General features: G+C 40.3%; 1 protein-coding gene across 6 annotated transcripts in view; it reads left to right on the top strand.

Annotated features, from left to right (window-relative positions):
* The window catches only part of KLF12 (KLF transcription factor 12), a 377,983-nt gene extending 351,222 nt beyond the window's left edge, over positions 1-26,761 (top strand). For all 6 annotated transcript variants that reach the window (XM_075918893.2, XM_006129058.5, XM_006129061.5 and 3 more), the window contains one exon: positions 16,344-26,761. In XM_075918893.2, the coding sequence (XP_075775008.1) occupies positions 16,344-16,525 (182 nt within the window). In that variant the 3' untranslated portion in view covers positions 16,526-26,761. The remainder of the gene's footprint in view (positions 1-16,343) is intronic.
* The last annotated feature ends 1,133 nt before the right edge of the window (positions 26,762-27,894 follow it).

A 27,894-nucleotide genomic window follows, 5' to 3' on the forward strand; every position in this document is an offset into this window, starting at 1 on the left:
TTAGGTCCTGGCTCTTCATTACTTTCCAAAAGTGGAACACATAGATAATGTGGCTTGAAACAGGCACCATTACTAGCATAACTAAGGTCACTTGATGCAGGTGATTGCAATTTGTGATGTACTCGCTCATGAGGACTGCCTCACACTTCCTGCTGGACATATATTAACTGGATGCAACTCTGTGTCATCCCTGTTTGATATCAGGTACAGGAAAGGGAAAGGTGGGAAATGTGTGTGCCAAGACAAAGGATCTTGCCAAAGACAAAGGGAGAGGGTGATGAATTAAACTGCAGTTTCTGCAGCAAGAAATTTGGTAGCAGTGCTGAATGACAGGAGCGAGAAAGAAAAGGAGATCCACAGAGGCCAGGATTGCTTGTGTCTCAATCTAGCCATCTAAAAGGACAAGTCACTGGCCAAACTCTCCCCTCCCTCCCTCCCCCCACACCCTCCTAACACGAGGACACTTGAAGAATATGTCAGAAGAGAATCATGGCAAGCAAAGATGTGGAGATGTCTTTGCACAAGGGTAAATGAGGTCACCATTGCAATATGGATGGCAAAATATGGATGATGAACTACTTTCTGTATTCCTTAAAAGGCCTAATGGCATCTGAACTTCTACAAGACCGTATTTGTGCGTGTACCAGTAGGTGTCACTACTCAGTCAACTGTTCTAGAGCTGGAACAATCTTCCCTGCACAATGTACATCCAAGGCAATGAAAATTCTTGACAGATCATACTGATAAACAAGATTATGATAATGATCATTGGTGTTGACTTGAAATATCACTGGTGCTGTTACATTTCAATGATACAAATGTATTATTAGAGTTTGTGGTTGTGAGGCATGGAGGTCACATAAAAATCCATAGTTACATCCTGAAATAATTCATAGAATCATTAAAATAACAAACTAATGCAAATATTTCAAATATTTCAATATTTTAATGTGTTGATGGTGTTATAGTTTATCCCTGTTTCTAAGGTAATGATGCTACTTGACAGTGCCACATCATTCCTCATCTTAAAGTAGACATAATGAGCTTTCAAATTATGTCTGATATGCATCTGTGAGACTGTGGAGCATCTCCCATCGCATTGTTGTGCATTTGTACAGCACCCAGCTGGCCGTTGTATGCATAGAGGCAGTATGCAACCTTTCACAAAGGAGAGTGTGGTGATGTCTACACTGGGAAGGTTTGAAAACAAAAGTGGCAACATGCTAAAGTTGCCAAAAGTGAAAACCGGTCAAACGATTGTCAACATTTCGTGGCCGCATTGCTAGCACACCGCTGACAGACAGAGCAACGTAATGTGGGTGAGCATCCCACAGTGCAGTGTTGTGGGAAGGCAGAGTTGATCATCAAGCCTGTAAAAAATGTGAATCTCTGGATCAATCCTACCATGAACTCATAGACTCCTTAGACTCTCCAGTTTATCTTGTCACCAGGAGAAACTAGACTTACTGATAAATGGTTACTCTAATATCATACAATGGTGAGGTTGCTCCCAGTCACAGGATACCAGTGATTTAGCTGCAGGCATTGTCATAAGATTTAAGTTACCAATTAATCTGGGGTAAATCTGTAATAAAGTCTCTAAAAGTTTATTGACTAGGAAAAAGAAACGAGTCATTTACAGATTAAAGCAAGCAAACATATATGCACAAATTAGTTATAGTTTCTACCCTAAAAGTAACAGAGTTGTGATTATCCATCATTTCAAAGTGTCTTTCAGGCTTTGGTTTGGTGTCTCGAGCCTTGTCAGAGTTGAGTTAACACAGTCAAAAAGAGAGGGATGGAAAATTTTCCCATGTCTTTGGTTTTTTTCTTCATTCTGCTTCCAAGTCCACAGGATGAGCTTCCTAGCACGTAGCATTTCCAAGGTATGATAGGGCTATTAACCATTCCTTTGTATTGCAATGTTCCCTGATGGCCTATCTGATTTTGATCGTCCTGCTGGATAGGTGAGAGAAGGGGACAATTCCTATTCCTGGGTTCAGAAGTTCAGAGCAAACATTTTCAAAGTTATAAAGCAAAACTTGCATGTTTTCTTATAGCATGGAATACAAACATTACAATGAAATTAACACAGACAACAACTTGCAAGCATTTCATAGTCTAAAATATTAAATACATTCTTTCTTATAAGACTAATATCTGTTTACAGAAAAACTAAGGTTAAGTAAAAACTTAAAAAACAACAAATAGTCTAGTAGCACCTTAAAGACTAACAAAGGTAGTAAAGTGAACTGGCTTCATCTCCTGCTATGAATTTGTTAGTTCTTACTAATGCGTGCAGTCTTGGCAAAAGCTGGCACCTGACCTTCCAGTGTCATGGCTGTATTTGCATATCTTTCTGCTTCTGAGGCATAAAAGTAAATTCAGTAACTCCACCAAAGACACATAGTGAGTCAGTGGCTTAGACTAGGTGTGTACACAGATTCTAAAGTTGTCTTCTAAAACATTAAAAAAATTCACAGAATCATAGGGTTGGAAGAGACCTCAGGAGGTCCTCTTGTCCAACCCCCAAGCTCTGAAGGCAGCGCAAAAATAATGGTGGCAATACTCTGACCCTCCTAAAATAACTTTGTGATCCCTCTGCAACTCTCTTTTAGGTCAAAACCCTCAGTCTGAGAAATGCTGGTCTCTCTTGTGAAATCTGTACAGTATAAGGCAAAAGCAGATACAAGGCCAGATTTCACGGGAGGACACCACATTTCATGGGCTGTGTCATGTGTCGCATGGCTGTGAATTTGGTAGGGCCCCACTTATATGTCACCCGCTATTGGCCTCTTTCCAATTTGTCCACATCCTTTCTGTAATGGGGACCCCCCATCAGTGCCAAATAGAGAAGAATAATCAGTTCCATCAATCCGCTGTCAGTGCTCCGAGGAAAGCAGTCCAATATGCCATTAGTCTTGGCTACAAGGGCACAATATTGACTCATATCCAGCTTCTCATCTACTGTAATCCCTGGGTCCTTTTCTGTACAACTGTTGCTTACCCAGTCGGTCCCCAGCCTGTATCAGTGCTTGGGACTTTTCCATCTTAAGTGCATTCTAAGAGTTCTTTCAGAAAAAGGCTTCTTTCTCTTTCGAAAGAAGAAGAAAGAAGAAAAAGCACATATGGCCTAGTGGCCATTCCATCCATAGTAATCATAGCTTAAATGCAAGATAGCATCCATTCAGTGGGGATGCTTTTTCAGTATGGACGCTCTCTTTCGGAAGAATTTTTTTCAGAAGATCTCTTCCGGAAAAGCTTCTTCCAAAAGAAGCCTGCAGTCTAGACATAGCCTGAGGTAAGGCTAACCAGTCTATAGTTTCTCAGATCCTCCTCCTTCCCTTTTGTTAAAGATGAGCAATATATTTGCCTTTTTCCCCCATCATCTGAGACCTCTCCCAATTGCCACAATTTTTTGAAGATAATGGCCAATGGCTCTGCAGCCACATCAGCCAGCTCAGTATGTTCAAATGCATTAGATCCAGCCCCATGGACTTATGCATCTCCACATTTTTAACGAATCCGTAATCTGTTCTTGCCCTACTAAGGGCTCTTGTCAACCATTTGGGAGCTGACCTTGTCTGTGAAGAGTGAGGCAAAAAAAGCATTGAGTACTTCAGCTTTTTCCCCATCATCTGGTGCTAGCTTGCCTTCCCCCATTCAGTTACTAAAACACCTGTAGAAACTCTTCCTGTTATACTTCACATCCCTTACTAATTGCAATTCCAACTGCAGCTTGGCCTTCCTGATCACATCTCTGTATATTCAAGCAGTGTTTTTATATTCCTCCCTAGTCATCTGTCCGGCTACGTCTACATTGGCCCCTTTTCCGGAAGGGGCATGGTAATTTTTGAAATCGCAATAGGGAAATGCGCGGGGGATTTAAATATCCCCCGCGGCATTTAAATAAAAATGTCCGCCGCTTTTTTCCGGCTTTTAGAAAAGCCGGAAAAGAGCATCTACACTGGCCCCGATCCTCCGGAAAAAGCGCCCTTTTCCGGAGGATCTTATTCCTACTTCAAAGTAGGATCCTCCAGAAAAGGGCGCTTTTTCCGGAGGATCGGGGCCAGTGTAGACGCTCTTTTCCAGCTTTTCTAAAAGCCGGAAAAAAGCGGCGGACATTTTTATTTAAATGCCGCGGGGGATATTTAAATCCCCCGCGCATTTCCCTATTGCGATTTCAAAAATTACCATGCCCCTTCCGGAAAAGGGGCCAATGTAGACGAGCCCTCCATGTTTCCACTTCTTGTACGCTTCCTTTTTGTGTTTGAGCTCATTGAAGATTTCTATTAAGCCAAGTAGCTTGCTTATCATATTTTCTATTCTTTCTGCACATTGGGATGTCTTATTCCTGCACCCAAAATAAGCCTTCTTTAAAATATAGCAATCTCTGCTGGACCCCTTTCCTCTTCATATTAGCTTCCCAGGTGATCCTGTCCCTAAAATGTTTTAAATCTTATGCTGTAACAATATTCTGGGTTTTATAGGATAATTGATTTAAGGTCTGAGCACAGAGTCAGGATCTAAGATGTGCAAGTCTTATTCTACCATTCACTCTCTGCCCGTTTCCTTATCTGTACAATATTTACGTCCCAGCAAAGCAATAATCATTTTTAAAACAGGCTTATAAAGCACTTTGAAGACAGAAAATGCTTTAAAGTATTGTTTATCATTAAAAAGTAAGAACTATTTGACATTGTTGTTTAAAAATAAATTGAATAAAACTTATGAGATGTCTTATTTGGTGGGCCTTTTTTACTGCTTCTGCACTATGTTGTCTTCCTGCACTATGGGAGTGCCTAAGGCTACTAATTATACAATGGCCCTTTTGTTGTAAAAAGATTCCTGAACTGCCCAAACACTTTGCATTTGTTGAGTTCGCTCCCAAACCTAATTAGTCATCTGTTGTCACTGTCAGTTTGTGACTCCAACCCAACCATTGTTCCAGGATGGGTGTGGTAGGACTTTTCCTTTAGGAATTAAGTTGATGGCAATGGAGGCAGTGCTACCAGGTAACACTGGGCACTGGGCATTTTGTTATCCATGTGCTATAGCAATTAGGGATGTAAATTCCTGTTTAGTTGGCTAACCGGTTAAACGTATTTTTAGCCGGTTAACCAATTAAAGGGAACCAAGATGGAGCACCCATCCCTAGCCCAGCTGAAGCAGCCTCTGCCTACTGCGGGCCAGTGTGCCCCACAGGCAGGTGCTGCTCCAGTGTCCCAATCAGAGCAATCCCTACCTGCAGGGTGCCTGAAACCCTCCACAGACAGAGGCTGCTCCAACCGGGAAGGGAACTGCTCTAGCCTGCCACGGATTAATCTTAACTGGTAAGCCTGATGCATCCAGGGTAAGGCTTATTTGTTAAGCACTTAACCATTTAAACCTTCATATCCCTAGTAGTAATAATTTCCTCAACAGTGAGAAGTAACTCTAAAGCTTTCCATGGATTTTCAATATGGCCCCGATCCTACAAGCATGTATTCATACATGTAATTTTACTCACATGAATAAGTAAGGGATAACACTCCTGCCCGCCATTCCCAGAAGAAATCTTCCTGCTGTCGTGTGTTTGATGCTGCTCTCAGCTGAGGCCTGCGGACTTGCAGACAGTATGGGCTGATCAACTGACAGAAGAGCAGATTGAGAATTCAAAGAAGCCTTTTCACTATATAAGAACATAAAAAAGGCCATACTGGGTCAGAACAAAGGTCCATCTATCCCAGTATCTTGTCTTCCAACAGTGGCCAATGCCAGGTAACCCAGGGAGAGTGAACAGAACGGGTAATCATCATGTGATTTCCAGCCTCTGACAAACAGAAGCTAGGGACACAGTTCCTACTCATCCTGGCTAATAGCCATTGATGAACCTAACCTCCATTAATTTATCTAGTTCTTTTCTGAACCCTGTTAAATTCTTGATCTTCACAACATCCTTTAGCAAGAGCAAGGAATTCCACAGGTTGACTGTGCGCTGAGTGAAGAAAAACTTCCTTTTGTTTGTTTTAAACCTGCTACCTATTAATTTCATTTGGTGATCACTACTTCTTAAGTTATGGGAACCACGGTATGTCTACACTGCAGAGTTTTTTCGGAAAAATGGCCGTTTTCCTGAAAAAACGTCACTTATGTCCACACTGCAATCATGTTCTTTCGAGAGAAAAAATCGAAAGAACAGAGGGGTTTTTCCGACATTGGTAAAACTCTTTCTATGAGGAAGAAGCCTTTTTGAGAAAGAGCTCTTTCAGAAAAAGGCGTGTGTGGACGGGGAAGAGAGTGTTTTTTCAAAAGTAGAGGATAGAGGAAAAAGCACAGGTGCCCTAGTGGCCACTCCGTCCATAGTAATCACAGCTTAAATGAGAGATAGCATCCATTCAGTGTGGATGCTATCTTTCGAAAAAGCAGATACAACCGGTAAAGAAGATATTAGAGAAGCAGTCCACATGTGAGATGAGGATTTTAATGCTGCTGCAGAACTTCACCTTGTGATGACAAATTTTGGAGAGAAGCTAGCGGATGACATTGACGAGATAATGAGGGAAGCAGACATAAATGGTGATGGTCAAGTAAACGATGAAGAGTTTGTGCACATGATGACAGCGAAGTGAATACGTCATACTGAATATGTTACGTTTTTTGTAAAAAAAAAAGCTTAATGGGCTTTACTGTATTTGTAAATTATCTGTAAAAGAGGTTTTCCTTTAGTGTCAAATGAATATGCATGTACAGTAGTTAGAATTGCATTCAGGAGCAGGAAAAGGACCCTACAATTAGGGGAAGGACAATGGTGCCTAACCCATGGCCCCACCTCCCCACCCCAACCTTTTTCCCTGAGGTCTGCCCCCTCGCTGCCCCTTCTCTCTCAGATGCCCATTCTTCCAAGCCCCCTCCCTGGCCCCACCCTATCCCCCATGGTCTTGCCCTCGTATTGTCCCTTCTCCCTGAGCCCTTGCACCAGCCCTTTCCCAAAGCCCCACTCCAGCACCTTCTCTTCCCCCACAAGAGCTTGCCTCCCACTCACTCCTCTCTGCCCTTCCTCCCATCTCTCTCCCATATGGATGGTAAACAATGGGGGAGGCATGGTCTAACACCCCTAACTCCATTCCTCCATGTCTGTTTCTCACTTTAAGTGACTTTAAGTGACTCTCATTGGTCTGATACATTTTTGGAAAATTGATCAAATATTGAATGTTGCACATGGCTTACTCTAGATCAGACGTGGGGAAACTGATGCAGCCCCTGGCTTGCCTGGATCGAGCTCCTGAGGCTCAGAGCTCCCCACCAGCATTGAAGAACCCAAACTGGCAATCCAGTCCCTCCCCACTGCTGCCCCACTGTGGGGCTGGAGAACAAAAAAATCTCCTAGCTTGGCTCCCTCTAGGCATGTGGTGGGAATGTGGGGAGTATCCTTTTCCTTCTCATTTGGGGCCAAGTCAGTGATGAGGATTTGGTGAGGGAGGTTGGCTTTTTTTGGGTTGTAGGGTTTTTCTTCTCACTTGTGAGACCTGACAGATTTTTCTGTGGGTGTGTAGCTCCCCAACCCAGAAAAGATTCCCCACCTCTGCTCTAGATATTTAAACCCCTTTGCACCTCTGAAGTTAGATGGAGTTAATCAAAGGAAGGAACATTTGGGCTACACCAGTTAAAGTGACTTTCTTTAGGAAAGTTTGCCTAGTGTTGAAATATGGTATCAAAACTGTGGGGCTATGTCTACACTCGCGGCTTCTTGCCTGAGTAATATTCAAATGAGGCTAAGCGTGGAATATTGCCGAGCCTCATTTGCTTACCTAATGAGCCACCATTTTTTTCAGAAGAGGCTCTTGCGCAAGAAGGAGCGTCTACACTGCCACTTCTTGCGCAAGAAAAACCCTCTTGCGCAATGCCATTACACCTATTACTTTTCAGGAAGACGCTCCTTTTTGTACAAGAGCCTCTTCTGAAAAAAATGGTGGCTCATTAGGTATGCAAATGAGGCTCGGCGATATTCCACGCTTAGCCTCATTTGCACATTACTCGCGCATGAAGCCGCGAGTGTAGACATAGCCAGAGTGTGTGGACAGTTGACAGTCAACAGCAGGAAACTCTAAAGTAGCACTATTACAAATTAATGTGTTATCCAGGTACTTGTGCTCTGTTGTTGGGGAGTGGGCAGCTTGTTTGGCAGTGTTGGTTCTGTACTAGAAAACATTCTCTCCTATTATAATTATACTTTTGAAACATTGTTAGCCTCTTATTTTCAAAAGAATCTGCTTATGGCACAATTTGCCTCCAATCCTTTTGAAGTTATATATTTCTCTTTTTTTAATAAAATAATTACAGTTACTCACCTTTAATCCGGCAGTACTGCTCACATCAGCAAAGTTATGCACATGCATCTTTGTAAGCCTGAGGTCCATGTTTGTCAGGGGTTTTTAACTCTCTAAGGGCCAGATCTGTAGGTCTTTATTCTGGTTTTACTCAGGGAATACTTCCAGTGATAACCGTGAAAGCATTGCCTGAGTAAGAACTACATAAACATTTCAAGAGAGAACTTTAGATTTATAGGCCCAGACTTCCCATTTAGCCAAGGGCTGCTTGACACCCTCCTCTGGCTCCGCCATTACTCCACCCTTCCCCCAAATCCCTGCCCCTTTTTCATTATTTTTCTCCGTGAGTGCTCGAGCCCTGGAGTACCCACAGAATTAATGCCTATGTCTGGATTAGTGGGACTGGGGCTATGTGTAGACTATCGAGTTCTTTCGGGATATATCCGAGAAAAACTCCGCCGCATCCAGGGAACACGTCTGCGCTTCCAACATTTTTTGCAGAAGAGCAGACGCGCTCTTTTGGAAGCCCTGTATTCCTCATTTTATGAGAAATAAGGGGCTCTTCCGAAAGAGGAAGTTTTTCCAAAATTTGGCCCAGTGTAGACAGTTTGGAAAAAACAATCAGAAAAAGGTATGCAAATTGCAGAGCACGATTTGCATACCTTTTTCTGAAAAAAAAAGCAACAGTCTAGACGTAGCCTGGACAAGTGTAGATTCTGCCACTAGTTCTATGATAAATTGGTAGTAGACTTACTTCCGTTTCATCATTCTAGACATCATCGTTCTGGGATAAATGTAGACCTCAGTTAAATCTATTTAGCTCAACACAATCCAGTTAGGTTACGTGGTACAAAAGAAAAGAATTTAGCCCCCAGTTTTAAAACATGAGCATAAACTATATTTTCTTGTAAAACTCAATACAGGCAGTCCCCGGGTTACATGGATCTGACTTACATCGGATCCCTACTTACAAACGGGGTGAGGCAACCCTACACTAGCTGCTTCCCCCCAGCAGACCAGGGAGACGCGAAGCTAGCGCCCCCCTTCCATCCCCCCAGCAGACCAGGGAGACGCGGAGCGGCTTTTCTCAGCAGACACCTCAGCTTGAGAATAAAGGACTGAGGGAAGTGAGGTGTGGGAGAATAAAACTGAGCTCTGGAGAAATGTTTGGCTAGAGTTTCCCCTACAATATGTACGTTCCGACTTACATACAAATTCAACTTAAGAACAAAACTACAGTCCCTATCTTGTACATAACCTGGAGACTGCCTGTACTAGAATTTGGTTGTTTGCCTATTTCACAGATTCATGAAAGTTAGAGGTGGAAAAGACTTTCTAGATGATTCAGTCCATCTTCCTGCCAGTGCATATTTTCTACTGCATATAGTCTAATTTTTAAAAAGGACAGTGTTATCATGAGGCTCTCAAAATATGAATACTGTTGTAAGAAGGATCCACAGAAGAATGGTGAAAAGGATGAGACACATGGAAAGATTTCCATGAAACAAGAGATTGAAAGGATTGGGACAGTTTAGTGTAGTGAGAAGGCAAATAAGACAGGATGTGACACCAGTGTATAAAACAATAAATACACTAGAGAAATTCATCCAGGTACCTTGGCTTATCCTTTCTTATAAGAACAAAGCAAATCCAATGACACTTAAAGGCAATGGCTACGTCTAGACCGGCATGATTTTCCGCAAATGTTTTTAACGGAAAAGTTTTTCCATTAAAAGCATTTGCGGAAAAGAGCGTCTAGATTGGCACAGACGCTTTACCACAAAAGCACTTTTTGCGGAAAACCGTCCGTGCCAATCTCGATGCAGTTTTGCACAAGAAAGCCCCGATCGCCATTTTCACCATCGGAGCTTTTTTGCGCAAAACATTTTTCAGCTGTCTGCACTGGCCCTTTTGCGCAAAAGCATTTCCGGAAAAGGGCTTTTGCCCGAATGGGAACGTCAAAGCATTTGCGCAAGAAGCACTGATTTCGGACAGTAGAACGTCAGTGCTTTTGCGCAAAATCAAGCAGCCAGTGTAGACAGTTAGCAAGTTTTTCTGCAAAAGCGCCTGCTTTTGCGGAAAAACTTGCCAGTCTAGATGCAGCCAACATGTTTAAAATTGAAAATTGGGACTTTATAGAAAAAGGGATTATTCTGTGGAACTCATTGCTGCAGGTTATCATTGATTTCAAACACACAGAAGTTGATATATTAGGGCTGTCAAGCAGGTAAGAAAATGTCAATCGCAATTTTAATAGGTCTCTTAAACAATACTAGAATCCCAGTTATGTAAGTATTTGGATGTTTTCTACATTGTCAATATAGGGTGAGGACTCTGGGCATCAGACATGCTTGGGACTTCAGCCTCCCTTGAGACGCCAATTTTCAAACTCCCTTCCTCCTCCACTGCCTGTATAGCTGCTGGGTGGGGCTTCAAATCCCATCACCATTGTACAGCTCTGAGCTGGGACTTCAGACCCCCCATGGAGCTCCAGCAGCAGCTTCAATCCCCCCTACCACCTCTGGAGCTCCAGGTTGGAAGCTTCAGCCTCCTCCTTGCCCTCCCCCACTGCCTTTGGAGCTCTGTTCTGGAGCTTCAGCCCCCTCAGCGCTGATACATTCCGCCCCGCCCATGGGTATACAATGAATTCATAAAAAAATAGTATGTTCTTTGTATTTTCAGTTAATCACAGTCAGTAACTGACCAATTGACAGCCCCATATATACGTACAAATTCATATGGATAATTAGAACAATCACTATTAAAATACATAAAATTGCTTGTTACAGGACAAAAGTCAACCACAAACAGCCTGGGAGTAGAAAGAAATTTCCCCATAATTGTTTACAGGGAAAGTAAAGCATTTGATAGTCAATATGCAGTCCCTGTTCCTGGGAAAAGCTTCAGCAGAAGATCAAATCACATCTGTATTGCAGGGGAGAGACCATATGCCATGAGATCCCTTTTGACACCTGAGGCTCTCCCCTGGTCACAGAATTGTATACCATCACAGTTTTAAGGTCTCTGGAGTGTCAGTGGATGGTGAGACACAGGGCACACTTTCCTGAGATGACTGATCTTATTAGCGAGGCCGGCAGCCACCACAGAGCCTTTTTCTGTGCTCCCTGGGAGGGGCGGGGCCGAGAGGCAATGGGCAGGGCCTAGGGCAAGCAGGGCCTAGAACAGTCAGTCCTTAACACTGCCCAGACTGCGGTACTCCTCTTCCCCCCGCAACCCTCAAAGTCACGCAGAGCCCTACTCCTATGGCAGTTCAAAGGAGTCCAGCCCTCCAGCCGTCTCCACTGCCAAAGTAGTAGCGGCAGCAGCCAGGTTCTGGGCCCCTTCAAAACACCAGGCCCCACTTTGTTCCCCACCTTTGTTGGCAGAACTGCCCGTTATGAAAGTGCTCAGGTCATAGATGGGATGTGAGTGATTGTTTAGGCATTGCAGGGCCTGAGAAACAGCTGGGAATAGGATATACGTTGGGAAGGGCAGAAGTTAGATTTTGACTAATTTACTGGGCACAATAACATACTTAACTTGAAGGTAGTGGAACTTCAAGTTATATATGTTCTGAAGTGCTTTGCTCTGAGAGTAAAATGGGTGGAGAGAGATAAGATCATTTAATAACAATAATTAGGGTACTTGGGAGGGTAGCATCTGGATGAGGACAAGGTATGTTTTGGAGAGATGTTAAAATATTTGCATTATTAATAGAAAGTAGAAATGACTAATTCCATTTTGGACTTGAATCATACCTGCAACTTATCAAACATATTTAACCTTTCCTTACAACAGTAGAGTTATTTCAGACAAGAAAATTGACATTACTGACTAGAGCCTTCTCCTCCCACAATGGTCGTTTTTCAGTCCTGCCTAATCCATTGAAACTGTACATTGCACAATGGTAGTCAAGCGGCAGAGCTCGGCAAGCCACTTCTCTGGGTCTAAAAGCACACTCTTATTGAGGTGCCTTACTTTTTCTCAGATTTTCTTACCCATCGGATTTCAATACAAAACTCAGGAAGCCGTAAGATAGAGCAGGAGATTAGGAGCCAGCCCAAAATGGGGGGAAAATTGCAGATTCATTAAACTCTATTGATTCACAAGATTGCAGTAACCTACCTTCTGTGTTTCTTCTTCCTTTTTCTATCCTCCTTTTTTCCTTCTCTTTCTTCCCAAAGATTCCAGGCTCATTCCCAGTGCCTGTTTTTCCAGGCTGAGCAGACAGAAGTTCAGGTATGTCTACATTACAGAGTTTTTTTGGAAAAATGGCCGTTTTTCCAACAAAACTTGAGGAACGTCCACACTGCAATTTCATTCTTCCACAAGAAAATCGAAAGACCAGAGGGGGTTTTCCATCATTGGTAATCCTCATTCTACGAGGAAGAAGCCTTTTTGCAAAAGAGCTCTTTCACAAAAAGGTGTGTATGGACGGGGAAGAGGGAGTTCTTTAAGAAGAGGAAAGAGGAAAAAGCGCAGGTGCCCTGGTGGCCATTCTGTCCATAGCAATCGCAGCTTACATGTGAGAGAGTGTCCATTCAATCTGGACGCTCTCTTTCGAAAAAGCAGATTGCTTTTTCTGTTCACTTTTGCAGTGTGGACACTCTCTTTGGGTGTGTCTAGACTACATGCCTCCTTCGACGGAGGCATGTAGATTAGCCAGATCGGAAGAGGGAAATGAAGCCGCGATTAAAATAATCGCGGCTTCATTTAAATTTAAATGGCTGCCCCGATCTGCCGATCAGCTGTTTGTCGGCAGATCGGGAGAGTCTGGACGCGATGCCCCGACAAAGAAGCCTTTCTTCATCGACACAGGTAAACCTGGTTTCACGAGGCTTACCTGTGTCGATGAAGAAAGGCTTCTTTGTCGGGGCATCGCGTCCAGACTCTCCCGATCTGCCGACAAACAGCTGATCGGCAGATCGGGGCAGCCATTTAAATTTAAATGAAGCCGCGATTATTTTAATCGCGGCTTCATTTCCCTCTTCCTATCTGGCTAATCTACATGCCTCCGTCGAAGGAGGCATGTAGTCTAGACACACCCTTTCGGAAGAAGTTTTTCCAGAAGACCTCTTCAGAAAAAAGCTTCTTCCAAAAGAAGCCTGTAGTCTAGATGTAGCCTCGATGGGAAGGAAGACTGGCCACTGCACCTGGAGTACTCCATTTGGGCCCTTGTTTGAGTGGAAGGCTAAGATGGGAAAAGGCCATGATGGGAAACAGGTCCTGAGTCTTATAGAGCTCTCAGAGCTTCAGGTTATCTGTATATGATCCAAATAAGCACCCACACTGACTTAATGTACTGCACTTAGACTAACTGGATCCTTACTGTGCCTTGGAAGCATCTACCACAAGAGGAACCAAAGAGGTCTGTTTAACTTAGCTGGAATGAAAAGAGATTTGTGAAGTGTTGAGGATGGGGGTACAGCAGTGGCGTGGCACATGCTATAGTTAGAAATCAGTTATATGACATGAGGAGACTATTAGTATAGATCTGTCAAGCCAAGTGGAATATTGTACATTTGTACAGCATTCCATACCAACTGTTTGTGGCAAGGGTAGGTAAGAGAATTGGATTGCAAATCTGAGTGCATTCTGTAGCACTTTGTCATTGGCAAGAACACATAGTTAGCCATCTGCCATTTAGCTCATGCTTATGTGGATTATGTCAGCTGCAGAATTTCCAGAACCAGATGAGATGGACATCCAGAGGACAATAAATACTATTCAGCATTTTGCATGCAATGCAAGATCACAGAGTTAGACTGACAGAATTCCTGTCCTTGCTGTTGCTTTTAGCTGTGTACTGTAATGATGTCAAAACCCAGAATACTGGATTGTCTTGGAAGTAATTGCTTCAGACAGCAGCAGCAGTGCAAATTATAGTATATTAGCTGGCATATAAGTACAGTATATGGGTATGTCTACACTACCCCGCTAGTTCGAACTAGCAGGGTAATGTAGGCATACCGCACTTACAAATGAAGCCCGGGATTTGAATTTCCCGGGCTTCATTTGCATAAGCGGGGAGCCGCCATTTTTAAAACCCCACTGGTTCGAACCCCGTGCAGCGCAGCTACACGGGGCTCGAACTACCTAGTTCGAACTACCTAGTTCGAGCCCCGTGTAGCCGCGCTGCACGGGGTTCGAACCAGCGGGGTTTTAAAAATGGCGGCTCCCCGCTTATGCAAATGAAGCCCGGGAAATTCAAATCCCGGGCTTCATTTGCAAGTGCGGTATGCCTACATTACCCTGCTAGTTCGAACTAGGAGGGTAGTGTAGACATACCCACTCCTAGATGATGTGCAATGGATATAGCTCAAATGTTACTATATGTATGCAGCCCATTAATTCTTATAAAGTCACACACTGTCATTTCATCTGGATGTTTCAGGTCTTATCCCACTAAAACGTGGCAACAATTTTCTAAACTGGGAAATGAGTGAGATTTTTCCTTTGAAATTATAATGAGTTCAACAAGTGTTTGTTGACTTTTGGAGAGACACCTGCAAGGAGGTGCTGTAGGGGGCTAAAGCAAGTGTTCTCTTGCTATTTATGTAATTGAAGTAGTATTTTGCTACTCATTTTGCTCAGGATTCCAGGGAGCCTAAGTATGAACCAGAACAAGAGCATAAATAAACTAGTGTGGATGATTTCTAATAAAGAAATTATTGAGAAACAAAGAGATTATTTTTTTCCCTCATAATGCTGCTAGTGGCTGGCTGATTTAGGAACTGCAACCACAGTATACATGACAAGTTTCAAAATGCTAACTCGGTTTGCCAGTGGAGTTTCTTAAAGCACACATTTATGTGACCAAAGCTGATTTCTTATCAGTTTTTGAAGCACAGTAGACTGCTGGATATCCTAGAGCAGTTCATGTCACCAAAGAATGCTGGGGTGATGATTAAATTATATCATTGCATGGCCTGTAAGAGGAACAGAAATTAGTTTGCGTAACAAAATTATTATTTGGTAAATGAATAAAATGCAGATGTTTTGAATTGTTCTGCTAACGTTGTGTGGACTTGTATAAAACCTACATTGTGCCGCACGGTTTACTTTTCCAAAGCATTCCAAATTGGCCTAATGCTAGTTCCATTGAAATAATTGGAGTTTTACCATTGGCTTCGATGGGAGAAGTGTCAAACTGCTTTTTTGCAGATCCCACACTGTTAACATGAATTTCACCTACATGAAGAAGCACAAGGAGAGAGCCTCACTTACTGTTCTTTTTCTATTTATTTTGAGAGAGGTATTTTATTTGTATAGACTTTATAACAGGGATGGGAAACCTCCAGCGTGCTGGTCACATGTGGTTCATCAGATTTAGCCGCTGATGGGCTTCCAGACCATTTGTTTACCGGAGTGTCTGTAGCTGCAAAATCCGGCAGTTCCCAGTGGCCATGTTTGCCATTCCCAGCCAGTGGGAGCTGTGGGCCAAAACTGACACCCCTTCTTGCAGCTCTCATTGTCCAGGAATGGCAAATCACGGCCACTGGAAGTTGTGTGAGGCCATGTCTGTGAACACTCAGATAAACAAGCAGTTTGGCAGTCTGCCAGCAGTTAATCCTGACGAGTCGTGTGCCAGAGGTTCCCCACCCCTGCTTTGTAATGTGCTAGTAAATGTCCTGTTGTATGGTTTGTAAAATCAATGAAGCTTTTATAAAAAGAGACTTTCCTTTAGCACTCTTTGAATGAAAACTGAGGGGAGTCTGCCATTTTGAGAGCAGGTGTGGACCGGGGAAGTTCAAGCAGACAGGATTGCACTGTCATGATACTCAGGTTGGCACAGTGCTCTGTCCTCAGATAGTTGTTACCCTAAACTAGTTGACTCTCTTAGTCATGTGACTTCTGCAGGACTAAAGAACTCTGGATCAGAGTAATGTCTAATATTCCGCAGATCCAGAGTAAACGTTTTCCTTAAACTGCCCAAGAGGCAATGGGAGTGAGACACATGCAGAGGGGTTTGGAATGACTGATCAACTGCATAGAATGTCACTACCTATTTCTTTCTCTCTTTTTCTGTCCTAGGAGAGAAACCATACAAATGTACCTGGGAAGGGTGCACTTGGAAGTTTGCTCGCTCAGATGAACTGACAAGGCACTATCGCAAGCACACAGGAGTGAAGCCATTCAAGTGTGCAGACTGTGACCGCAGCTTTTCCCGTTCAGATCACTTGGCACTGCACCGCCGCAGGCACATGCTGGTGTGAGAAATGCTACTTGTCATCAGAGTGTAAGAGCTGGGCCTCTTAACTACGTGCATTCAGCAGGGCTGAATCCCCTTCTACAGTGTTAACACAAAAGGACATTCCATGATGTCCATATCTAAAAAGCAGGAAAAGAAGTGCCACTCTTCTCCTTTCCATCTGAGGTTAAAGCCCCCCAGCATGGTAACCTCCTCCACACCCCAAAAAATGTCATCATGTTCACCTGGGAGAGAGCAACTTAAATGCTACAAAAATGGGCATTATTTTCCATACTGTGTCCTTTAACAACATTTATGACCTGTGCATTTTCTCAGTTATTGGACATTTTGTTCTTGAGAATAATTGCTATTTTGATGATCGGATAACACAAACCAATGACAAGAACAAGACCTCTAGATCTTCAATTTTCCATCATCTTCCCTTTTTTTGAGTGCCGTCTAATCAGTATAGAAAAAATACCTGATCTGTGCTACAAACAAGCTGCAGGAAAGTCAGCAAGATGATTTTGCTGGAGAGGTTCCACTATCTGAAGCATAGAGCACATAAGCAGACTTTTGCAATAATGATGGTGGCATTTTACTATTTCATCACAGTTTGTCATTACACCCTAAAAGACACCAAACATGTAACCTTTTCTTTTTTTTTCATATTGGGGGGGTTTTTTGTGTGTTGATGTCTGTAAAACAAAATGGGGTTTCAGCAGCATTTCAGCTGAAATACAGTGTGAGAACCTATGCTCTGCCGTGAATTTGTTTACAACAGTTTGTATAGAACGACATCACCTACAAGTTATTGCCCTGTTTTCAAAGTGCAGTTTTTTGTCACCTATGCATTCTCTCCTTCTACATCCACGTATTTGATTACAAGTTAACAGTGAAACAAATCTTATATCCATTTGCAGCATGATTAATGGTATGGCCATCTATAAAATGGAATTGAATGTACAACTGCTAGTGGGGAAAAGCAGAAAAGAAACAGCTGCATCTCTAACAGGTGAAAGCAATAATGAATGAAATGGCTTTTAAGATAAAAATACAGTGAGGACTTGCAAAACTCAATCTTTGTGCCAACGAAGGTGGCTGTAAAGAAATAGCACATTGGATTTCTTGTGTTATGTTTACTGCTTAAGCTATTCTTTCTGATGTTTGTCGGCCTGCTAGGAAACACAGTTAGGTATTTTTATTCCCATCAAATGGAATAGTTACTTTGTGTCTGGAAAGGTGAGAGAGAAGTGATGGGATAGGCAAACGCCCACTGCTAATGAGTTAATAGCCTAAAAGAGTTGTTCTCTGAAAGAGATTCAGAGGGGTAGCTGTGTTAGTCTGTAACTGAAAAAAACTTAAAAAACAGCAAATTGTCCTGCAGCACATTAAAAACTAACAAAAAATGTAGAGGGTATCATGAGCTTTCGTGGGCACACCCCACTTCTTCAGATTTTACAATACCATCTACATTTTTTTGTTAGTCTCTAAGGTGCTGCAGGACTATTCACTGTTTTTTAAGTTTTCTCTGAAAGAGATGATCCCTGAGGTGATTGCAAGTACAGGGTAAGGAGGCATTAGTCAAACCTTCAGTATGCCATACATAGCCCTTCACATGTGGTCTAGTGGTTGCTGCTGCAGGCATCTTCAACCTCCAAACCTCCTTAGTTTACATGAAAGCAAATTGTTTTATCATTCCCATGCAGCCCTCTAATTGTGAGCCAATTATTATTCATTAAATTGTGTGTTAAAGAGAGGAGCGCTTAGCCAGCAATTGTACTTTAAAACAGAATAGGATTTTTTTCTTCTTCAAAAGGATCTGTAATTCAACTCAAAGTGACAAAGAGTCTTGGTAAGATTATGTGTTTGTTGGGATGCTAAAATTGGAGATTAAAAAATAAACACATAACATCTTCTACAGTACATTTAATTATGAACACTTGGTTCCATGAACACACTTGATGCCATGATGTTTGAGCAATCTGAATTAACTTCAGATTCCTGAAATAATAATACTTATGTTACTGGGCTTCTTAAATCAAAACAATCTTTAAGAAACATTCAGACAACAGCTAAGGAAGGCATAACTAAACACGAATACAATTGCAAATAAATTGAAGAATAACATAAAAGGGGCACTATTGTATAAGATTGGCAGGCTCACAATTTGATCATCTCTAAATAGGTTTATAAATGTTCTCCTGATACTGAACAAATGATCAGCTCTCTCACATAAGGGGACAAGGCTATTCAACTCCAGCTGCCCAGCTCAAAGAGCAGCACCAAAAAAGGCTTTGTTGTCACTGCATGAGCTTGCTTCTTCCACTGCTTATTTCCTGCCGTATTCTTATGATCAAGGAGGTCATCCAGATCCACAAGAAACAACATTTCAATATCTAGCACTGGAGACCCCAGGATTGAGAGTCAAAGGAACAGGGTAACAGGCTGGGACTGAAACAAATCTAGAGCACACTATTGCTGGATGGGTTGCCATGGGATCTCCTGATTATACAGTAAAACTTTTTACTAACAGTGTTTCATTCCTCATATAAAGGGCTGACTGTTTAGAGTATGTGAGATGCCATTAGCATTGTCTATAAGTTAAATCTACAATCCTCTGTACAACTTCAGTGTCCTTTTAAACATACCAGTTCTTCTAAAAATGGTTCAAGCACAAGTATGAGACTTCCTTTAATGAACAATTAGCAATTACTCAAGTATCAGTCATTAAACATAAGGAACCAGAAATTATTTTGGGCTGATCTTTACTGGTGAACAAAGAAATTCCTTTCAGCACATAATGTGGTGTCTCTTTTTGCTTTGTGTTTTTTTTGGAGCTAGTTCATCTTTAGAAAATAAAGTTTATTGGCCAGCCGGAGATTGATAAGTCAATCTGGCTAGTTTTCAGGAATGGCAGTTAAGGGATGTCATCATTTCTCTCATCTGGCTAGATATTAAAATCACTAAAGCAGATAACAGAAAGGGTCTGATTGTACTCTGGATTAAACCAGTGTGAAATGGGTAAAATCATTAAAATCAATTAACACCAGTGTAAAACTAGTGTAAGAGAAATCAGAAACAGGTGCCCAAGAAGAAGTATCAAATACTGGAGTTTTCAGACAGTCCCCATTTATGAAATGTGTCAACGAGGACTGTCCAAAAACTCTTATCTTCCCAGTCAGGAAAATTAAGATAAAATATCTCTGTGTGGAAGAGCTTTCATAATGCAATTCTGTACAGACTGGCTCTCCAATAAGCTATAATCTGCCTTTGGATTTGTAGGCACCCATTAAAATTAATGGGAAGCTTCACATGTATATTTGAGTGCACAGAATTTGCCCCTGTATGTTCAGTGAGACCATTTTTAAGGCTTGTGTTCTTGGTCTAAAATGATTTAAGAGAAGTTATCTTGGAAGAGAGATGATCGGCAACCCATAATGTTCTGCTCCAGATCTGATTGTGCTCTGACTCCCAGGCTACGTCTACACTGGCGCATTCTCACGCAAAAACTCTTTTACGGAAGAGTTCTTCTGCAAAAACTCTTCCAGAAGAGAGTGTCTACACTGGCATGTGTTTTTGCGCAAGAGATGTACTTTTGCGCAAGAGCATCCATGCCAGTGTAGATACTTTCTTGCGCAAGAAAGCTCTGATGGCCATTTTAACCATAGGGCTTTCTTGTGCAAAAAATTTATGTTGCCTGTCTACACTGGCCTCTTGCGCAAGAACAGTTACGCAAAAGGGTTTATTCCTGAGCGGGAGCATCAGAGTTCTGGCACCGGAAGCTCTGATTTCATACATTAGAATGTCAGTTTACTTGAACAAGAACATGCGGCCAGTGTAGACAGGCAGCAAGTTTTTGCGCAAAAGTGGCTGCTTTTTTGCGCAAGATCACGCCAGTGTAGACACAGCCCCAGAGCGTTCTTAGACCAAGGGTTTTGGTTCAGAGCTACCTCCAATCTTTTGCATTCATGCAAAGTCTGATATTCCCTATTATAATTTTCTTTAAAACGCCAAATTCTGTTGCAGATTTGCAATATGAATGGCTTATAAGGCTTACAACTTAAACAGCATGCAGGATTATCTGGAGTCATCTTTACACGACACACTAGTTCTGTACATATGCAGGTGTAAAGCACATATGTGAACCATCCCATTCTTTCAATAAGAGCAAATTTTTATCCTTTTCAGTGTGAATAAATGGTAAACGGTATGCTGTATGAATTACATTTTGCATGTGTACTGAGGCTACAAAATGCTACACTCCACATGATTTTAAATGGCTGTGTTTGGTCGGGACACTAAAGCCTGGTAACCAGTAGTATCAGAAAATACATTGAACAGGAGTTCTTTTTTATACCACATTTTTAAACTTTAAATTTTCATTACTTTTTTGAGACACCCGTGTGATCCAGCATTTTGGAATCAGATCACTGCAAAGGCAATTTATACAGGAGATGAAGATGCAGTATTCCTTATTTTCCATTGTCTTATACTTAACACCATTAAAAATAAAATAGATTTAAACTAATGTGTGTGTGAAACTGTTAGCTGAAGTCATGTATAATGAAATTAACAGTGTTAAAAATGCCATCAGTAATATTGATATTGGGGGTAGATTCACTATGCAGAGAATGGACAAATAGTTGGTCCCTACACTATAACTAATAGTAGAATAATACCAATCACAGGTCTCAGTTCCCATTAATTAAGTAGAAAACATATTCTAGGTTGCCATTGATAAATGTATCTTTTGATAACAAATGTTCTTTAATGGAAAAATTCTCTTTCTGATTTATAGAGAGAAGGTGGATGCTTCAAAATGGAGATGAGCTTGTAACCATTAATATCTTTTTTTGAGAGGTCAGTGAGGTAAACTGTGTCTTCTACAGCATACAAAAATGAGGCCATTCACCATGTCCATGCTGTCCCAATACACACACACATCCATACCTGCATACAAACACCCACGTGTTCACATACCTTATCATGTATGTAATTAGAAATATTTAACCATGATTTCAAAACCGGATGAAGAATTGGACACATTTAGTACTGTAAAAAGTAAATACCTTCATCTTATTAAGAAACCAGTTTGTATTCCTCTATTATGTCTTTGTGTGTGTTTTGTAACTGAAGATGTACATAAAGAAATTTTAAAACTGCTCTATTTTCACAGTTTCATTACAGAGTAACAGTAACTGTGCAATGTATGCTTAGCAAGTCATGCCCATTGGTACTTTTAAATATGTTAAATCTTAATCAATTTCAGTAGCAATTGAGTTTCTAGTTATAAAACCTAACTATAAGGATACTGCATCTTTAAAAATAATAGAATGAAGGTATTTTACTGTACTTGTAACAGTTTAAATATTCTGTAATATATATGATAGTCAAAAAGTATTTTCAAACTTATCGTTTTACACAGGATGTAAATAGTTTAAATGAAGTATGTTTAAAAAGAATTGTAGTTTTCATTGCAAAAAAAAAAAAATTAAAACCTGCTCAGATATGCCCTGTAAAACTTATACACAGTTAAAATATAGGAACTAATTTTTTCCACTTTGTCAGAGCATGTTCAGTCTGTGCAAAAATAGAGTGCCATTGGTCTTGGGTTATTGCCAGTAGTATTAGATTCAATGAAGTAATTAAGGGCACATCTACACAGCAGGGCTGAAGTCGGAATAAGCTACGCAAGTTGAGCTATGTCAATTGCGTAGCTGAAGTCGAAATAGCTAAACTTGGCTTTTGGTACTGTCTACACAGCAGGAAGTAGAGGGAAGAACTCTCTTCATTTGACTTCCTTACTCTCATAAAATGAGGATTATGATGAGTCGGAGTAAGAAATTCTCCAGATCATCATTATTTCAAAATAATGGTTTGCTGTGTAGACGCACTCTTTTTTAATTTCAGAATAACGTCAGTTATTCTGAAATAACATTGCTGTGTAGATGTACCCTTTGAGTCCTTGAAAGCTGAATAAGACAAAACTCAAGATGCCTTAGTCTGACCAAGGTAAAAAACAAACAAAAAACGAGCAACTGCATTGGTGCTTTTTCATTTAGGGTACACTACACTTGCTCCTTAGTTCAAACTAGGGATGCAAATGTAGGCAACCGAAATTGCTAATGAAGCGGGGATTTAAATATCCTCATTTTTTGAGGAGTAATGTTAGTTCGAACCAAGGCTTTGGTTCGAACTAACACGTCCCGGTACACACTTTCACTTTCGGAACAGCTGTTGAGCAGGGTAACACGCCAGCAAGGATCATGCTAATGAAGCGCGGGATATTTAAATCCCTGCTTCATTAGCAATTTCAGTCGCCTACATTTGCATCCTTAGTTCGAACTAGAGAGCAAGTGTAGATGTACCCATAGTCATAAAATACACGAAAGATATAGTAGCAACTCACTCTCATTTAATGTGTATGTGGTGATTATCTTCCCCTGGTAAACTGCATTTTGAATGAAAGATTGCACAGCTAAAACAGATGGTCAACTCTTTGCTGATTCCAGGGAATTTGATCTTTTAGGTACAGTTGTGTTTCAAGATGAAGTGCTATAAGAAAATTGTGACATTTTTAGTGCACATATGCTTGTAACAAGGACAACCCAAAGTCCATTTACAGACATGAAACAGAAAGTGAAAGTGCCTGTTCATGAATATTAGAACTGATGGGGTGTTCTTTTACTTTTACACAGCAATAACTAAGATCTTGTTGTCAATAAAACAAAAATAAAATTACACTTGGACTGCCATGATGCAACTCACAGACAAACACAAAGTGTTGTTTGTTGGGTTTTTTTTTTCTTCATTTATTAACATGGTGTAGTAGAGTTTTTATCTTCTTTCTCTGGTATGGTCTTTTCCAAAATCTGCAGGGAGAAAACAGAAGTCATTACCCAGTTCTCTGTTGGGGCTTCTTCCCAATTTGTGTCCAGTTTGCTTGAAAATCATCCAGGTATACAGGGTATTCTCAAGTTAAATGATCCAGAAAAACAGCAATAAAACCAGTGAAACCCTAGCTACAGTTTGTAGAGGAATAATGTGGTGCATTGCTTTTCAATGGAAATTCCTTGAAAAAGCTCTCAAATTGACTTTGAATTCTTGAAACTTAAATTTCACGTTACTTCCCTCTCTATTTTTTTTGACTTGTATAATAAAACTTTTTATGAAAAATTTTGAATTGCCAGGGAACTCACTGAAATACTTTTATCAGATGGTGAAGAATGGATCACTCTCTTTTTTTCTTTTTTGCAATACGCGAATGGGAGCTTAGAGCATATTTGCAGTTATTTGTAAAATGATCCAGAGAGCGCTTTTTATGTCAAATGATCTTACTGTCCTGTACAATTACATTAAAAAAATCATTGATTCTATTCTAAAAAATAGCCAGCCATGACAACCAGGGCTTTTTCATGCTGCCTCTCTTTTTTACATATATCTGATATGTTTCTGACAGACAGTTAATTAATTGATGTGCTAATGAACTTTTAAAATACCTCAGTGGTGTCATTTCTAAAGCCTTTTCTGCATCTTAAAATGAATTTACTGAAGAACATTGCCTTCTGTGCTTAAATAATATAATGCAGAACATATTTTTTAAAAAGCCTCAAAATGAGTAACTGCAGTTTTGCAAACACTACATTTTGTGTATGCAAAAATCCTCATTTGTGTGTGAAATTTGAATGGCATAACATCTGCTTGGTTTGCACAAACCAACACAGGATTCTGTGTAAACAAAAATAGTTGTGCAAAGAAATATGGCCGTTGCAAATTTAGATACTGTGTTTGAAGATGCGGAGCTTGGTGTGCAAACACTACTGCAGATATTAGTGTGTGTCAGTTAAAAACTTTTTATTACCACTAGATCAGTGACAAATCATTTTTAATCCTCAGTGAACACAATCGCATCAGGACATGCAAATATTTACTGTGTCATCCTAAATGTAATGTCCAGACATCAAGCATGTAAAAGAACTCAGTGCACACTGGGGATAGATAGTAGTAGTAAATATGTCAACAACAGGCTGAAGGGCAAAAATGGTTGTTTTGGTTTGGGTTGTTTTTTTTCTGTGTGTTTTCTCTGATGGAGCACTGCTAGAAAAAGGCCCCCATAGAATCTCATTTAGGTTGATTGGTTTACTGCAGCTGCATGTGTCTGTTGGCCATTCATAAGAAATGAAGTATAATCCTCATTATGCAAAAATATGCAATTCTTCTTGCTTCATTCTGCAATACGGACATAAACACACACACACACAAACACACACGCTTTTTGTTGCATTGATTGCCAGTATATCTCTGTAGTAGTTGTGGTTTTCACTGATGCTGAAATAAACTGAAATAGTTTTGTAGTATCATTGTATAATATTATGGACACACTCCTTAGCACAGGCAAAAATTCAGTACAAATTTTGGCTATTATAGGAATATAAGATCAGGCTCTTGGTGGTAGAGATTATCTGGGGCATTGTTGTATGAATTCATGATCTTCAATATTTTCCAGAATTTAGTCTTTCAGAAAATGTTAGCAAGCTGAAATATTAGTGACTGTAAAAATGCTTTTCCTTTCTGTATGGTTAGACACGTTGATTTGCTTGATGAGATATATTTTTGTATTTTGCAAATCCCCCACCTTTAAAAATTAACTTACAAATATATACAGTGTTCAGCATGGTGACACTGGAATGTGATATGGTTTTTATGGACTGTATTGAGATAAAAACCTGAGCCATGAAGTTTGGAACCAGATATAAGCACCAGCTATCTCTAAATCCAGGCCCATCAGACTTGGGATTGGGTTTATCAAAAGTGACAGGTTTGAGACATGCTCTTTGGATTGGATCTGAATGTGTCCAAAATTCAGATTAGGTCGTATATTTGGTCCTGATTTAAGCCCATTTCTAATAGACATATATATATATATACTTCTAAAAACAACTTCTTTCTCTCCCAGTAGTTCTGTAAATATACATTACATCACTTCTTGTGTAGTGTGAGTTTTCCACTGAATACTTATACAATACATTCTCTTTACCTCTTGTCTATTCCTGAAAAATTGTATTTTCCATTTGCAACCACAAGAGAACATACACAGATATAAAATGATTACGCTTCAGACATTAACCATGAGGTCCTTAATCCACCTCACCACTACTCCCCACACACATACAACCACACACACACTCATTCAAAGTGTCTGAAGAGCTGAGACTCTACCTTCTACATGTGAGGTCAAAAATAATATCAACTTGAAGTGTTCTGTCAGCTGTGTTTGTGAAGAAACAAAAGCATAATAAAAAATATCATTCTTGGCCAAGCCAAATATGGATGGAGAAAATGCCGTCATGATCTTAGGTGTAACACTGAGGCCAGGGTTAAATTTGGCCCCGTATTTTTCTCTTCAGTTAAGTAATTATTTTTGAAAGTGCCAGTAATTGTTCGCATGATCCTCTTGTGTAAAAATACAAAAACATCCCTTAATTTCCAAAACTACTGATTCAGGACTGAAGCTTCACAGCAGTGGAATTGTATGTGCAGCATCTGATTCTCTTTCTTAGACTGTGATCTGAAAGGGTCCCTAGTCCATAACTCAATAGAGATAGGTGTGTCAATAGAAAGTCCTGTAGTGAAAAGAATTGCTAGCAGGCAAATGTATTAATTCCTTAAATCTTTCTTTTGCATTCTTTTCAAAGGGTTTTAACTGCAAAACATTTCTTTAAAAAAATCATCTGACCATCTGATTTCCCAATAGTTTCCTCTGCATTTATATACTATGTAGTGTTTAGGCAACACCTATGTTATAAGTTTATTAATATTATGTAAGTGTTGTTCTTGTATTTATGTATAGTGTATGTACTGTAAATATACTCAGAGCTTTTTTCCCCTTACTGTAAAATGGTGATTTTTGCCCTATGATAATGTAAAGGGAGTCCCCTCATGAAATTCTGTCAGAGGATGACTATTCCAGTCTATTCTCAAAGATTTAAATGAAGAAGTGTTACTGTTTTTAATGGTGTCTCAGACATATTTTGTTGGTGCATTGCTTTTCTGTATTCAACTTTCCTATGAATTGAGCTGTGAACTGAAATAGAATTTAAACCTTTAAATGTATGCATTTGTATAATTATCTGAATGGAGGCATGAAGGTTAAATAAAGCATTTTGTATAGAACAACCACCCTAATTATTACTGTGGATGACTCAGATCTTCTGGAATACAGTTATTAACTTTTTAAATTAAACCTTTGTTACAAAAATCTTTTCTGTAAACATATAGTGATTTTTAATGGATGTGTTTAAAATGGATTTTATTTGCTTCTCTAAAACCTACCATACAAAAGTACAGATTTTTTTTTTTACATCAATGTAACATGTTGGGACAAATGAGAGTAGCAGTTAGTGATATAAGTCAGAAAGTCCTAGGATGAAAAAAATAATTTGCTTATATAGAAATATTTAAGGCCAAATTTTCCACCCACATATAGTATTGCTCTGAAAATTAGATGAATAATTTTCTTTCAAAAGGTTAGAGTTTTTGTTTATGTACTGTGTTATCACTACTGTATGTTCAAAAGTTTCAGAGGTATCTGAGTATCTAGTAAGTATTTTAAAATGTAAATATGTCAGTCTCTCCTTTCCCTACCCCCACCAACCCAGCCAACAGGGAATATAGCTTCACTGGTTTATAGTTTCTTTGAATAAGGGTAAGTAGATTTGGCAGTGTCTATGTAAATGGATGCATTATGTGTGGGTGGGGGATTGTGTTCACATGACTGAAAGAAGGAGAAATCAATTATCAAAGGAAACCATGATAAGTCAAAAAAATAGTTTTTGTGTTTAGAAAGCTAATGGATTTGTGGGTTTTATCTTCATTCCATAATCTAGGGCTAAGGCCTATGAAAGTTCTGTATCCTGGACTCACAAGCCTCTCCCTAGTGTTTGATTTTTCCATGGTTTCAGTGGATCATTGGGAGATCATGATTGCAAGCAACAGACAAGCTCTAAGACAATTTGGGTCAGTCACAAGGATGGTTTGGACTACAGGACAGAGGCTTGAACTGGACTCTGTATTCTTTGATGAAATATATTCCTACATTTTGTACATTTTCCATTCCTTTCCATTTCTATTTGTTCACTTTTAACTGGAATAATTATTTTTCTAATTGAAACCAGAGCTCTAAATGATTAAGGCACAGAAACAAACAATGTGCTTTAGATTTGGAGACCTCTGGGCTTTATCAAACAATGTGCCTAACCAAAGCCATAGCCAATAAAACATAATTATAGTCTCTTAAGCCACTGATGGATTTAAAACCATATAGCCCTGTGGTTCCCCTGCTCCAAGTTATTGCTGTTGTCTCCCACACAATATATTGTTTGTTCTCTTTCA

The sequence above is a fragment of the Pelodiscus sinensis genome, chromosome 1 (assembly GCF_052426305.1).
Source record: "Pelodiscus sinensis isolate ZL-2025 chromosome 1, ASM5242630v1, whole genome shotgun sequence".
Taxonomy (NCBI): domain Eukaryota; kingdom Metazoa; phylum Chordata; order Testudines; family Trionychidae; genus Pelodiscus; species Pelodiscus sinensis.